This window comes from Prionailurus viverrinus, chromosome A1 (genome assembly GCF_022837055.1).
Source record: "Prionailurus viverrinus isolate Anna chromosome A1, UM_Priviv_1.0, whole genome shotgun sequence".
Classification (NCBI taxonomy): Eukaryota; Metazoa; Chordata; class Mammalia; order Carnivora; family Felidae; genus Prionailurus; species Prionailurus viverrinus.
The window spans coordinates 158,251,713-158,265,813 of record NC_062561.1 but is presented as its reverse complement, the minus strand read 5'-3'; the positions used below and the strand labels follow the sequence as shown (position 1 = coordinate 158,265,813).

Here is a 14,101-nt window from a genome sequence, read left to right as displayed (position 1 = left end):
CTGATTCTGTGTCTCCCTCTCTCTCTGCCCCTCCCCCGTTCATGCTCTGTCTCTCTCTGTCCCAAAAATAAATAAATGTTGAAAAAAAAATTAAAAAAAAAAAAAAAAAAAGAATTTGTCAAAGTATCCGTTGTTTTGTTATCCACTCTTTGGGCTACTGGTTTCCACCTCCACCTCCCCTGATGTTCTGCCAAAGGTGGACCAGTTTGAGTGTATCACCTTCCCAGAGGGACTTGCCACCCTTTTGAATTCAGTTTACCAGTTGCCTTGCAACCTTAGTCACTGATAGGCTCAAAAAAAGTTTAGATGATCTAGCCTTTTTTTCTTGATTTTTGTTAATGTGGGAGGAATATTCCTTGCAACTTTCCCTTTCCTATGGGAAAGCAAGACTCTCAAAATATTATTGAAGGATGGCAATCCTTTACTATAAATATTACAAAATTGATACTTATTTTGTTGTTTAACTTCTTGAACAGTTTATTTTTATTTCCTCTTAATAATTAAAAGCCTAAGGCCAAAAATATTCTTCTGAATATAGTTCTGATTGTGTCATATGTTCTATGTTTTCTTATTTTCATTTTAAAAGTAGCATAGGGGCACCTGGGTGTCTCAGTCGCTTAAGCATCTGACTTTGGCTCAGGTCATGATCTCAAGGTTCTGAGTTTGAGCCCTGGTTTGGACTCTCTGCTGTCAGCACAGAGCCTGGAGCCTGCTTCAGATTCTGTGTCTCCCTTCTTCTCTTCCCCTTCCCCACTCGTGCTTTGTCTCTCTGCCTCTCTCAAAAATAAACATTAAAAAGTATTATAAAAATAGCATAGAAGTATAATTTTTTGACCTAAGAATTCTTTAGGATGCTGCCTTATAATTTTATTTTTTTAAATGTTTATTGAGTTTTTTGTTTTGTTTTGTTTTGTTTTGAGAGAGAGAGACAAACCACAAGCGGGGGACAGGCAGAGACAGAGACGGAGATGCAGAATCTGAAACAGGCTCCAGGATCTGAGCTGTCAGCACAGAGCCAGATGCAGCGCTCAAACCCACGAACTGTGAGATCATGACCTGAGCCGAAGTTGAACGCACAATGTGACTGAGCCACCCAGGCGCCCCTAAAAAAGAAACTCTTACTGAGATTAAAATCAGGATTGTATGAAATTTCTACATTAGTTCTGGAGCAGTGACATTTTAAGATCTTCCCATTCAAGAACATACTATCATTCCATGTTCATATCTTGTTTGTACACTTCAGTAGAACTTTATAATTTTTTTTATCTAGGTTTGGGCCTCTTGCTAAAATTTATTTTATAGACTGTCCTAATGTGAGTGAGATATTTTTCCTAATTCCCATTTTTATCTAGTGATTATTCTTATGTATTGATTTTTATATATGTAGCCATTTAACAAGTTTCATCATTTCTAGTAGTTTTTATTAGGGTGCCCTAGGTTTAATGAGATGGAGACCTACAAAGAGTAGAAAGGATAAATACAAAATCCACCATTTTATTTTATTTCTTTTTTTTAACAGGGACAAATAAAAATGTATAAGGCTCCCAGTTGATGTGGATGTTTCTGGATTATGGTTTGAAGAACAAGTTTTCAGAACCTTGTTTCCCAAATCTGACTGCACATTAGACTCACCTGGGGCGCTTTGAAAACTCTCAGTGGTTGGAGGTGGGAGCCAGGCATTACTAGACTTTAAATAGCCTCCAGTAAATCCAGTTTGCAGTAAAGTTGTGAACCATTGTTCTACACTAGCCTTAGCAAACTATGGCCCGCAGGTCCAATCCTATGTTTTTGTAAACAAAGTTTCATTCTAAAGTAGCCAGGCTCCTCTGTTTACATATTGTCTGTTGCTGTTTTCATGCTACTAGCACAGTACTGAGTAGTTGTGAAAAAGACCATATGGTTCACAAAGCCTAAAATAATTCAGTATCTGGCCTTTTTCACAGAAAAAGACAAACATAGAGGGATAGAAAGTCCCTCTGTTGACCCTTTTGTTCAGGCTTTTGCTAGAATTTACTGTTTTTGGAAGGCTCTGCTTTATTGAGAAGGGTACTCCTTTTCAGCTCTGCCCTGCCATTGCCTAAAGTGTTGGTTTTCTAATCCATTGTGTTATCTGAAAAACTCAAATTCCTAGAAAATTAATAAGACAAGTATTTACTAATCTTCTACTATGTGTCAGGCACTTGGGATACCTTAAGCAACAAAAAGGACAAAAATCTGCGCCTGTATCGAACTTTCATCCTAGTGGGGTAGGAGGGGTAGGGGACAGTATAAGCAAATCATATATATAAAACATATACTATGTTGGGTGGTAATAATTTCTATGGAGAAAAATAAAGCAGGGAAGTCTGTGTGAGAAGGTAGCATTGGAGCAATGACCTGAAAGACGTAGCAAAGACAGCCGTACGGAAATCTGGAGAACCGTATGCCAAGCAGGAAGTATTGACAAGCACGAAGGTCTTGAGGTGGTGCATGCCTGGCATGCTGGAAAACAACAGGGATGGATGCCAGTGTGGCCAGAACATAGTGAACAAAGTGGGAATATGGAAGGAGAGCCGGTCTGTGAGGTAACATGCAGCGAGGTAGTTCAGGTGCTGTAGGCCTTTGTAAGGATTTTGGCTCTTACAGAGTTAAGAGGGGACACCAGTGGAAGGTTTGGAGTATCCAGTGAAGGGATGTGATGTATCTTAATAGAATCACTCTGGCTGCTCTGCTGAGTACAGACTGAAGAAAGTTCAGGGGCAGACTCAGGGAGACTTCTTAGGAGGCTATTGCAAAATTCCAAACAAGAGACTATGGCTGACAGGAATTACTGTGGTAGCGGTAGAGGTTGTAAAAAGGAAGCCCAAAGATTGTCTTCAATCTAGTTTATAATTGGTGTGGGTTTCTCTCAGATTCTGGCATTAAGTTTTTCTTCTTTTTCTGTTTTCATGGTTGTTAGATACCATTTTGAATTAGCTTTTGTCCTTAAACACTCAGTTATACCTAAGTATGATTCTGTATCTAATATGCTTAAAACAATGTGTATGCTTGGTAAATCGTAACAATGAATGTATCTTGAAGAGTTTGGGTAGGACAAGATGGATTATATTTATCTTCACATGCCTATGTTTTCAGAACCACATTGCTATTATTATTGCTTTATTTTTCCCCTATAATTAGCATATTCACCCACACAGTAGCTATTTCATGTTCTTTAGGCTTAACTAGGGAGGTAGATTTGTGTATTTTCATCTTAATCGCAACAGTTTAATATTGAGATCTTTTCCATAAGGGTTTTACTTCGAAATGTATCTGAAGTGAAGTTTATTTCTCAGAAATTCATACATAACTGCAAAGATAAGTTCATACTAAGTCACTGAAGAATAGCAAACAAAGGAGATGAACTGGCTTATTAAGAAAACTTCAAAGGCAGTTTGAAAAGGAAGTTAGGTAAAATTATTATTTGCAGATCAGCTTTTTAACTGAAAAAAAAATAAGATACCAACTGAAAAACTATTGGTACCAAAAAATATCATATTTTTGGCATAAAATAAATATATAGAAATAGAATTTGTATACATAAACAACCAGTTAGAAAAGATAATGGAAGAAAGGTCCACTTAAAATAGCATACCACCAACAAATGATGAAGCAACTAGGAATAAATTCATCTCTGCCTACACTTCAGGATCATCAGCTGGAGAGCTTCACAGAACAATAAGAATAAAACAGTGCCCAGGTGCCTTCCCTAGAATTCTAATTCTATCGGTGTGGGGTAGGGCCTAGGCAGTATCTTTTTAAAAAGTTCCTACTTTTCTAAAAATCTCTGAAAAAAATCGATCCATATGAAGAACGCTTGCATATTATGAGAGAGGGCAAAGAAGCCTTGAAGAAAGGGAAAAGTGTGCTATAGTCTTTAAAGTAACTGAGGATTATAAAGAGGTCAGTTCTCTCTAAACTAGGTGACAAATTTAATATGATTTCATAAAAAGACTAAAAAGATTTTTCACTTTTGAACTGGACAAACTTATTCTAAATTTGTGTGGGAAACGTAAGTTAGCAAGAGTATCCAGGGAAACTCTGAAAAAGTATTGGAAAAGGACTAGTTTGGCCAGATATTGACTACCACATTAGTAAACAAAGTAGTCGACTGGAAGATAAAAAATGTTCTGAAAGGACACAAATATAAATGAGACTTTGGAATATGATAAAATGGCATTTCAAAACAATAGAGAAAAAGATGATTTATTCAATAAAAGGTGTTATATAATGAAGTGGCATTTTTTTAACTAATGGGACAAATGTTAGTTTACTCAATAAAAGGTCATTTGGGTTGCCATCTTAAACAACAAACTAAAGTTAGATCTCTACTATGGAAGACATTCCAGATGGGGTGCAGATCTAAGGTCAAAAAATAAAACTCTAAAAGAAGGTAAATGGGGAAAGTGGAGAATACCATTCAGAATATGTATGACATAAAATCCCAAAGCCATAAAAGCAAAGATTCATAAATTTGATTGCATGAAAATACCAATTTCCACAGGTTGAAAATACCAATTTCCACAGGTAAAAAACACCAGAACTCCATCAAAAGACTAATTACAAAAAGGAAAAAAAAAAATATTTGCAGCTTCTCTTACAAGAAGCTAATATCTAAAAGCATGCCTAAAATAAAAAAGACCACCGGGAGTTCGAGCCCTGCGTCAGGCTCTGGGCTGGTGGCTCAGAGCCTGGAGCCTGTTTCCGATTCTGTGTCTCCCTCTCTCTCTGCCCCTCCCCCATTCATGCTCTGTCTCTCTCTGTCCCAATAATAAAATAAAAAACATTGAAAAAAAAATAAAAAAAAAATAAAATAAAAAAGACCAATAACCAATAGAAAAATAGGCAAAGAATAGAAATAGAAAGATCACAGTACAGTAAAGGAAATTCAAATGGCTGTGAGATATATGAAAATATGATCTTACTCATAATTAAAACAATTAAAAATAATATATATTCTTATCAGGTTGGCAAAGGATGTGAGGAAGTGCATTGCTGGTGAGAATTTTAATGGGTACAACTTCTTTAGGGGTAATTTGCTGTAATTTTGCTAGATACAATCCTGCCCCAGCAATTTCACTTTTAGGTATTTTTAAATGGGAGAGAAAAAAACAGAGCAATATGCAGAACATTTTGTATAGTAAGCTACTTTATGTGTGGGGGGAAAAATACAAAGTTTGTTTATAGATGTATGGTATGTCTCTAAAAGGATACTTAGGAAGATGGTTACAGTAGTTGCCCCAGGAAGGGGACCTGGGAAAGGAGGGAGACTTTATGCTCATTGTTAACTCTTTTGTGCCTTTTAAAACTTTTACCTTGTGTATATATTACCTATTAAAAAAAAACAAACAGTAATAAAGTCAGCCATATCCAAGATCTGTGTCCCACCAAATACTCTAAATACTCCCACCACAGACATCTAAATGGTCTATGTCCCATCAGATACAAATAACTCATCAGACACCATTAGATACTCATAGATAACTATTTAATGGTTTGTAAGTAATTCTAATTGTTAAGATACTCTATATTCCGTATTATTCACAGGAACATAACTTTATATTATACTACTTGCTTCCATCTTTTTAATACCTCCATTAAGTTGTTAAAAGTTGTTAAGAATGAAGTCTGGATAGTAATCATTTTTGAAAATATATAATTCTATAATGGTTAGTATTTTATTTTAAAATAGAATGCATTCTTAAAATTTTTTTAATGTTTATTTATTTTTGAGAGAGAGAGAGAGAGAGAGAGAGAGAGAGAGAGCGAGCATGCACATGAGAGGGGGAGGGGAGAGAGAGGGAGACACAGAATCCGAAGCAGGCTCCAGGCTCCGAGCTGTCAGCACAGAGCCTTGATGTGGGGCTTGAATCCACAGATCGCGAGATCACGACCTGAGCCAAAGTCGGATGCTTAGCCGACTGAGCCACCCAGGTGCCCCTAAAATAGAATACATTCTTTAAAAGTAACCAAAAATCAGTAAGTATTAGAACAGACATAAAAATTAATCACGATCTCTTAGCATATCTCCGTATGTTGCTCTAGAACATTATTTTCTAACCCATGTTCAGATTTTTTTTTGGATTAGAGTGGGTGTTAAGCCACTGATCAATTGCACTTTCATACTTCCTTGGTTTTTTCAGCCAGTCCTGATGCCACCTGAGGTTCCCTATAACATTTGAATAGTTTTGCCCTACACTTCGTCTCCACTTGAGAAACTGTTCTTTGTTGTATTGGTGGACAGAAGCAGAAACCTTAGGGTAGTTGATAATGGAACGAAGTTTTTGATCCAAAGAATAAGTAATCTCTGGAAATTTTGTAGCAATATTTGTTAGTTCATCTGGATCCGAGGAAAGATCTGAAAGAAAAAAATTAAATACCGGTCAAAATATTTATCTGCTTCAGAAACATTTTTTAGAATGTCATTACTCTATGACAGATAATGTATTTGAATTTATTTTTATTTTCATTTCCTTTTAGTATAAGATGAAAGATAGTATTAATGGTAAAATAATATACCAAAAGTTAAACACTCCTCTAAATGCATGTCCAGATTATCTTCCTACCACCATCCTACTGTCCCAATCTTTTTCTTATCCATTCCTGGATGGCAGAAATAAGTCAAACTCTTATCACTAGTAAGCTGGCTTAGCCCTAATTCTTCCTGGTTTTCATGCCTTGCTTACTTTGACATACATAGAAAAAAAAAAATAGTAATGCTTATATTGTCCCATTTCAGCAGTCCCAAACTTGCCAGATATAAGAATTCTTTATATGGTCACGGCCTATTTTTCCCAACTTCACTTACTCCTAGTTTTCTATATATTTTAGCATCTCTTGTGCTCCGATTTTTGAAAGTTAGATTTGTCAATACTGTCCACGGAGCAAATAGCCATGGAAATAATGATGTATCTTAACTGCTACCATCAAGAAAATAATGATAAATATTTTCAGAACACAAACATCCTTTTTACCTAGGTAAAAGGAAGACATAACTGGGATGCCGATCTAATTGGAAAAATACTAAGTCAAAGATCTTATGACAATTTACTTGAGATAATAAATGAACATTACATGTTGAGGAAAAAACCTCTCTGGGCCTATTTGAGTGCATTTGCCAGAAGAGCCCTAATGACATTTGTGACTTTGTTAGGTGACTTCAGATGACACCTCTTTGGTCAGGGAAAGTAGTCAATAAACCCGAGAATATAGGAAAGGCAGGCTCACTCACTGATCCTTGACTGTTACATCTGCTTTTTGCACAACATGGCCAATGAATGAGCAAGACATGCCCAAGACTCATCAGGATAAAAATTTAAGGACTTCCTTTTGAAGCCGAGAATCTCCTGCTCTTACAGTTATGGGGAGAGGCATAGGCCAATCAGTTTGGTCCCTGAAGAATTATTTGGAATTAATAATTTTGACATTTATAACTGGAAAGGAAACTTAGGGAGAAAAGAATATTAATAATGGTGTATTTTGTGTGAAAAGGGGGCAAAGGGTGAGTAAAGCCTTAATTTAATAATGTTGTTTTAAGATTAATTCATAGAGTAGTGAAGCTAGCAGGCATCTTTGTGGAGTGGAAGGAGCATGGATTTTGAAACTTAGACCTGGGTTAAAATCCCAGCCCTGCCACTTAGCTATGAGATTTTTCATTGGTATCTGAGTCCATTTAACCCCTAGTCTTCTCTACAAAATAAGGATAATGGTGTCATCTTGTAGAGTTGAGGCAAACATTAAATGATAGATGTAGAATGTCAGGCTCCACAACATATAAGGGTTATTTCTCCAGAATAGCTGAAACCATGGTATAATGAGAAGGTGATGACCACTGTTTGAGACAGATAAGCATGAATATGAGAAGACACCTTGATCAGAGAAAACAGTGGTTTCAATCTTGAAACTCAGATCAGAAGTTTTAGGGCACTTGCTATGGAATTCAGATGACTTACAAAGAAGCTTCACCTCAAATGGGCAACCATTTGTAGACTGTCCTGCCACAAAAAGCAGCAGAGATTTATGCATTTAACTAAAGATTACTAGATCTCTTGAACAACACTGTATAGGTCAACTCATTACATATAATACCACACTTACAAAAACATATCAACAGATTTACCAAAGAGTTGAGGCAGTACTGAAGTACCATCAGAGTATGCTATATACTTCCACTGGTTAGTCCGAAGCATGTAGGTGGAAGCATTCACATTGCATCCATGGAATTCACTTAGAATCCAGGGTGGATGTAGGTTTCTGAATTCATGTTCATTCTTAAACGTTTCTGATGATAATGGCAACAACGAGTATCCACTCAGGTTCTGAGGCAGAGGAACTCCAGCAATATCTATGTAACAAAATAACACAATATTTTAAAATAACTTTTCTTTTACTAGTTATTAGTTGAAACATTCACATATGACATCATCAAAGATTGCAGAGACAAGAGACCATATATGGATTTTGTAAATAGACTGCGTAGGTCTATTTGAAGTAAATGCTTACTTCACTACCCATGTGACCTTGGGCATGATATTAACCACTCCAAAACTCAATTTCCTCATTTGTAAAAGGGGAATAATAATCACACTTGTACTTCAAAGGCTTATATTAGGTGTAAATGTGATACTTATGTAAAATTCTGAGAACAGTGCCTGATAGGAAATCCTCAACATATATTATTTAATCAGTCATTTATTTCCGAATGATAAATGATCACAGTTGCTTCTCACATTTGTTCTACCAGATATTAATAAGACCTATATGAAAAAGGGGCTCAGAAGTCATACATGTTTACAAACAAGGATTAAAATCAAATAGGTAAATTTTTTGTAGATGTAAATGTATTGCTGATGTATCTCATAAACCTTTTTTTTTAAAATTTTTTTTAACGTTTATTTATTTTTGAGACAGAGAGAGACAGAGCATGAATAGGGGAGGGGCAGAGAGAGAGGGAGACACAGAATCTGAAACAGGCTCCAGGCTCTGAGCTGTCAGCACAGAGCCCGACGCGGGGCTCAAACTCATGGACTGTGAGATCATGACCTGAGCCGAAGTCGGACGCTTAACAGACTAAGCCACCCAGGCACCCCTCTCATAAACCTTTAATAGTGGCATGCCATGTGTCTCAAAGTTATTTGATGACATAATATTTTACTCTCAAGTAGCATCTTCAGGGGCTAGTATTTTGCAGAACATATGTTGGAAATCCTGGATTATACTGATTTAGGAAAAAATAACTTATTTTTCCCTTATCAAATATAAATATATAAGGCATGAGAGATGTCTAGTGTAAAAAGAAGTCTTTTTGGGGCATCTGGGTGGCTCAGTCAGTTGAGCGTCCAACTTTGGTTCAGGTCATGATCTCATAGTCGGTGAGTTCGAGCCCCGTGTTGGGCTCTGTGCTGACAGCTCAGAGCCTGGAGCCTTCTTCAGATTCTGTGTCTCATTCTCTCTCTGCCCCTCCCTCACTCATGCTCTGTGTGTCTCTCTTTCTCTTAAGGTATTTGGAACTCAAACTGTCTTTTTCCTATAGAAAAATTACCATTAATTATGGCTGGTACTTGGGACAGTTCCAAAATGATTTGTACTTGCCTCTCCACCCCTTTTCTAGTTTCCATGTTCCATAGTTTTTAAGTATAATTAAATATTTTCAATAAAAAATAGGAAGTAATATATCTGCAATTCTAGGAGTTAAGCAAAATTGATTAGGAAAATTAACTTGACTGTAAGTATTTGAGGAAAAATAGGTTAATTAAAGGAGAATAAGGAAGTAGACAAAAACCTCTATAAATTTTCTGAAGGTGCATGTTTTACATATGATGGAATTTAAAAATCTGTATCCTCCATTTCCTTGGGAGGGGCATTTTATAAGTACTGATCTTCTGCCAACCAATCATAATTATGGATTTTTTTTTTTTTGAGGAAGAAAGTAAGAAAGAAAAAGAAAGATCAGAGATAACTGGTTAAAAACAAAAGGAACAAAGACATTAAGGAGGATGTGCATGAGAAAAAGGAACAGCCTGAGATAAAACTCACTTGAGCTACAAGACAGTAGGCTACTACTGTGAGGTCTTACCGTAAGGAACCCAAGTATCGAGGGAACAGGCTGGGTCAGGCTGGTCTGCATGGCAGCCGTTGGGTGGCAACAGAAGAGGACTTGGAAGATGATTGGAAAGCAAGGACCAATTGGCATATACCTAGGCCCATGAAGTCCCTGTATTCAGCATTTTAATAACCTTTGATACTTAGAAATACCTTGTTTCAGGGGTGCTCAGTGGGTGGCTCAGTTGGTTGAGCGTCTGACTCTTGATTTCAGCTCAGGTCATGATCTCATGGTCGTGAGATCAAGCCCCACATTGGGCTCTGTGCTAAGTGTGGAGCCTGCTTGGGATTCTCTCCCTCTCTCTCTCTCTGCCCCTCCGCTGATGCAAGCATGCATGTGTGTGTGTGTGCGCACGCATGCGTGCACATGCGCACGCTCTCGCTCTCAAATTTAAAAAAAAAAAAGAAGAAATACTTTATTTCAGATTTATTCCAGGCTGAATTCTCCCAAAGAAGCTCGTAAGACTAAGAAAATTTACATGGGTCTCCTATGTTTATGAGAAGTCAGTAGTAAACTGGGATAAGAGTGCATTTAAATATTTTTAAAATTCATTCGATAAACTAGGTGCTATTCCAGGTGTAAGGAAACAACAGAGGACAAAGCAGTTAGCTCTCCTGGAGCTTACCTTCTAACATGGTGAGACAAATAAACATGTCAGATGGTGCTAGGTGCAATGAAGAAGAAGAAAGCAGAGGAAAGGAGACAGAGAAGGATGTCGAGTATGTGTTCAGGTGCTATTTTATATAGTGTGTTCAGGGAAGCCTCTCTGAGGAAGTGCCATTTAAACCCTGAGGAAGGGCTAGGCTGAGTCCTAAAGATATCTGGGGGTGGGGGTGGGGTGGGGGATGAGGGTGGTAGAGCAACCCCCCAGGGAATAGCATATGTATAGACCCTGAGGCAGGAACCTGCTTAGTTCATTCCCCAGACACCAAGGAGCCCTGAATGGCTGCAGCAGAGTCTAAGTGATGGATGAAATTGTAAAAGAGGAGTTAGGAGAGGGAAGATATCATGTTAGAATCTCAAGCGCAATAAGAGATTTTGAATTTTCACTCTGTGTGAAATGGGAAGCCAGTAGAGAATTCTGAGTAGAAGCATGACATGTCTGACGGTGACTACTGCGTGGTGAAATGACTGAAGGTGGTATGAGCAGGAGGTAGGTAGGCATCGGGAAGCTACTGTAGGAGTCCAGGAAAGAGAGAATGGCGAATTATTTCCAATCTATTAGTAGTAGTATAATATACCTTTGTAAACTGGTGAAGAATAAAAGCCATATCAAATATCCACCGTATTTAATAAATACATATTTATTTACTTTTCTGTGCCTCAGGAAACTGGGTATTCACTTCTCATATATTAATGGTTTCCTCAAAAGCACTTTAGTTTAAACTGCATTTCCAAAAGCTCTTTGATCTTTGCTTAAAACTATTTTTCGTAATTTTTTTTCTTCTAGCAAATCTGTCATTCTGATTACATTTTAGTAAGTTTCATCTTTCTTGGTAGCGTAAGAAAGATTAAAAGTAACTGCAGAATTCTTAATAAAGTGTCTTAAAATTAAAATAATAAATAAATGGGGAAAAATGCAGACCTGGATATATATATATATATAATGGTCTCCTGAAGAGAGATAAGATTATATATTTTTTTTAAGTTTATTTATTTATTTTGAGAGAGAGAGCACGCACACTTGAATGTAGGAGGGGCAAAGAGAGGAGGAGAGAGAGAATCCCAAGCAGGCTCTGCACTGAGCATGGAGCTGGATGAGGGGCTCGATCCCATGACCATGAGATTATGACCTGAGCGGAAATCAAGAGTTGGATGTTTTTTTTAATTTTTTTTTTTTTCAACGTTTTTATTTATTTTTGGGACAGAGAGAGACAGAGCATGAACAGGGGAGGGGCAGAGAGAGAAGGAGACACAGAATCGGAAACAGGCTCCAGGCTCTGAGCCATCAGCCCAGAGCCCGATGCGGGGCTCGAACTCACAGACCGCGAGATCGTGACCTGGCTGAAGTCGGACGCTTAACCGACTGCGCCACCCAGGCGCCCCAAGAGTTGGATGTTTAACCGACTGAGCCGCCCAGGCGCCCCGATATATTTCTTCCTGACCATATGAGTAGATAAAGTTTTAGACTGGTATGGCAATGATGCCAACCATGTACATTTTTGAGGGCATACCTAGGAATAAAAAATACTAATGATGATAATGTCTAACATTTAATTGTTTACAGTGTTCCAGTCATTGTTCTGAGCTATGCATTACCCACTATTATTTACATTTTATTGATAAGAAAACTGTAGACCACAGATGTTAAGTAACTTGCCCCAGGCCAACACTGAAGGAGGGATTTGAATTTAGGCAGTCTGACTCCAAGATCTCTGGATTCTTCAGGACTACAACACAAGTCTTACTTTACTGTAGTTATTCAACTTTGCAATATTTTTTAGGTAAAAAAAAAAAAAAAAAAAAAAAGTCTGTGTAGAATGCTTCTCCCAACCCTCCATTAAGATCTTGTAACAAGGACGGGTTTGCAGTTTGAATCCTTAGCAATTAAGTATTCTTTCAAACACAACCGCATTTTTATATAATTATATTTTCACAATCCAAAAAACATGGGTTTATCTTTCATATGAGAGGAAGGCAGGTGTTTTACAAAAAAGATCAACTTTTAAAAGAAAAAAAATTCACATGAAAATAAGTTTAAAGTTAAAACAATTTTAATTTACTTTCATTTCTGACTGAGCCAAAAGTGTTGGTACTAGGTTATTAGAGAAGAAAATATTGGGGAAGTAATTTTTAAAGAATAGTCTCTGAAATGGTATCAACTTTAATAGTATAAAGACTTCTTGTCCATAAAAATGGCACTTTTCTGCCAGTATTAGAAAATGATAATATGAGAGTATACCACAAAGCACCTACTAAGATAAACACACCAAGAATACCCACTTTATCATAAAATATCATTTTATAGAAAAGAAAAAAAACTCTTTTAAAGTAACTCTTTTATATTTTTCCAAGTTTTAATTTAAATTCCAGCTAGTTAACATAGAGTGCAATATTAGCTTCAGGTGTCATTAAATACCTTTTAAAAACTATTTGTATATTCAGACTTTTTAATAAAAGCATTGTAGCCTCTTAAATTTGAACAGCCTCTTCATAGTAAGGTAGGTTTATTAAAACAGGCAACCCAGCTGGTTTTTCCTATTGAATATCCTATTTGAGGTTTTTTGAATCACCAACTTTGATATGATATTTATGAGATCCAATAGACTGGAAGGGAAGAGGATGTCTGGCTTGAGGCTTTGCTCTAAAAATTTAATCCCATACTCTGTGTGTAATTTAGATTCATGCAAGATAATACACCTATGGTTAAGCTAATAAAGTGAGGGCTTTTCGAATCCTAAGAATAGATTGTCTTGTATCTATTGTAAACTCCTAATTGGTTAGCAAAATCACAAAACAAGAAGTGACTTGTAGATACGTTATTCCAATTTGTGTATATTATTTATTAAGCAGAGGTGAAATAGAATTTACTCTCCCCACAAATCTAATTTTTAAGTTAATTCTCACTGAGGTAGCTTTAAACTCCTCTAGCCCTGACCAATTTTATTTTACTATTTTTTGATATTTATTTATTTTGGGAGAGAGAGCATCTACATGAGTGGAGGAGGGGCAGAGAGAGAGGGAGAGAGAATCCCAAGCAGGCTCTGTGCTGCCACTGGAACCCCCCCATGGGGCTTCATCCCATGACTGTGAGATCATGATCTGAGCTGAAACCAAGAGTCGATTGATTAACCAAGTGAACCACCCAGGTGCCCCGATAAATCTTTGTATATAGTTATAGGTTATTTTCTAAAATTGGAATTTTTAGGTCAAAAAGTATGCACATCTCTGAGTAATTTGGAACATAATGCCACATTGCCTCCAGAAAATCTGTGCCAGTTTATACTCCCAAAAGCAGAATAAGAGAAGGCCTATTTCCAA

General features: G+C 36.9%; 1 protein-coding gene across 2 annotated transcripts in view; it reads right to left on the bottom strand.

Annotated features, from left to right (window-relative positions):
• Positions 1-5,865: 5,865 nt before the first annotated feature.
• Positions 5,866-14,101, bottom strand: part of ARSK (arylsulfatase family member K) — a 45,924-nt gene continuing 37,688 nt past the window's right edge. For both annotated transcript variants that reach the window (XM_047857704.1, XM_047857705.1), the window contains exons 7-8: positions 8,138-8,362; positions 5,866-6,376 (exon numbers count right to left, since the gene is read on the bottom strand). In XM_047857704.1, the coding sequence (XP_047713660.1) occupies positions 6,075-6,376; positions 8,138-8,362 (527 nt within the window). In that variant the 3' untranslated portion in view covers positions 5,866-6,074. The remainder of the gene's footprint in view (positions 6,377-8,137; positions 8,363-14,101) is intronic.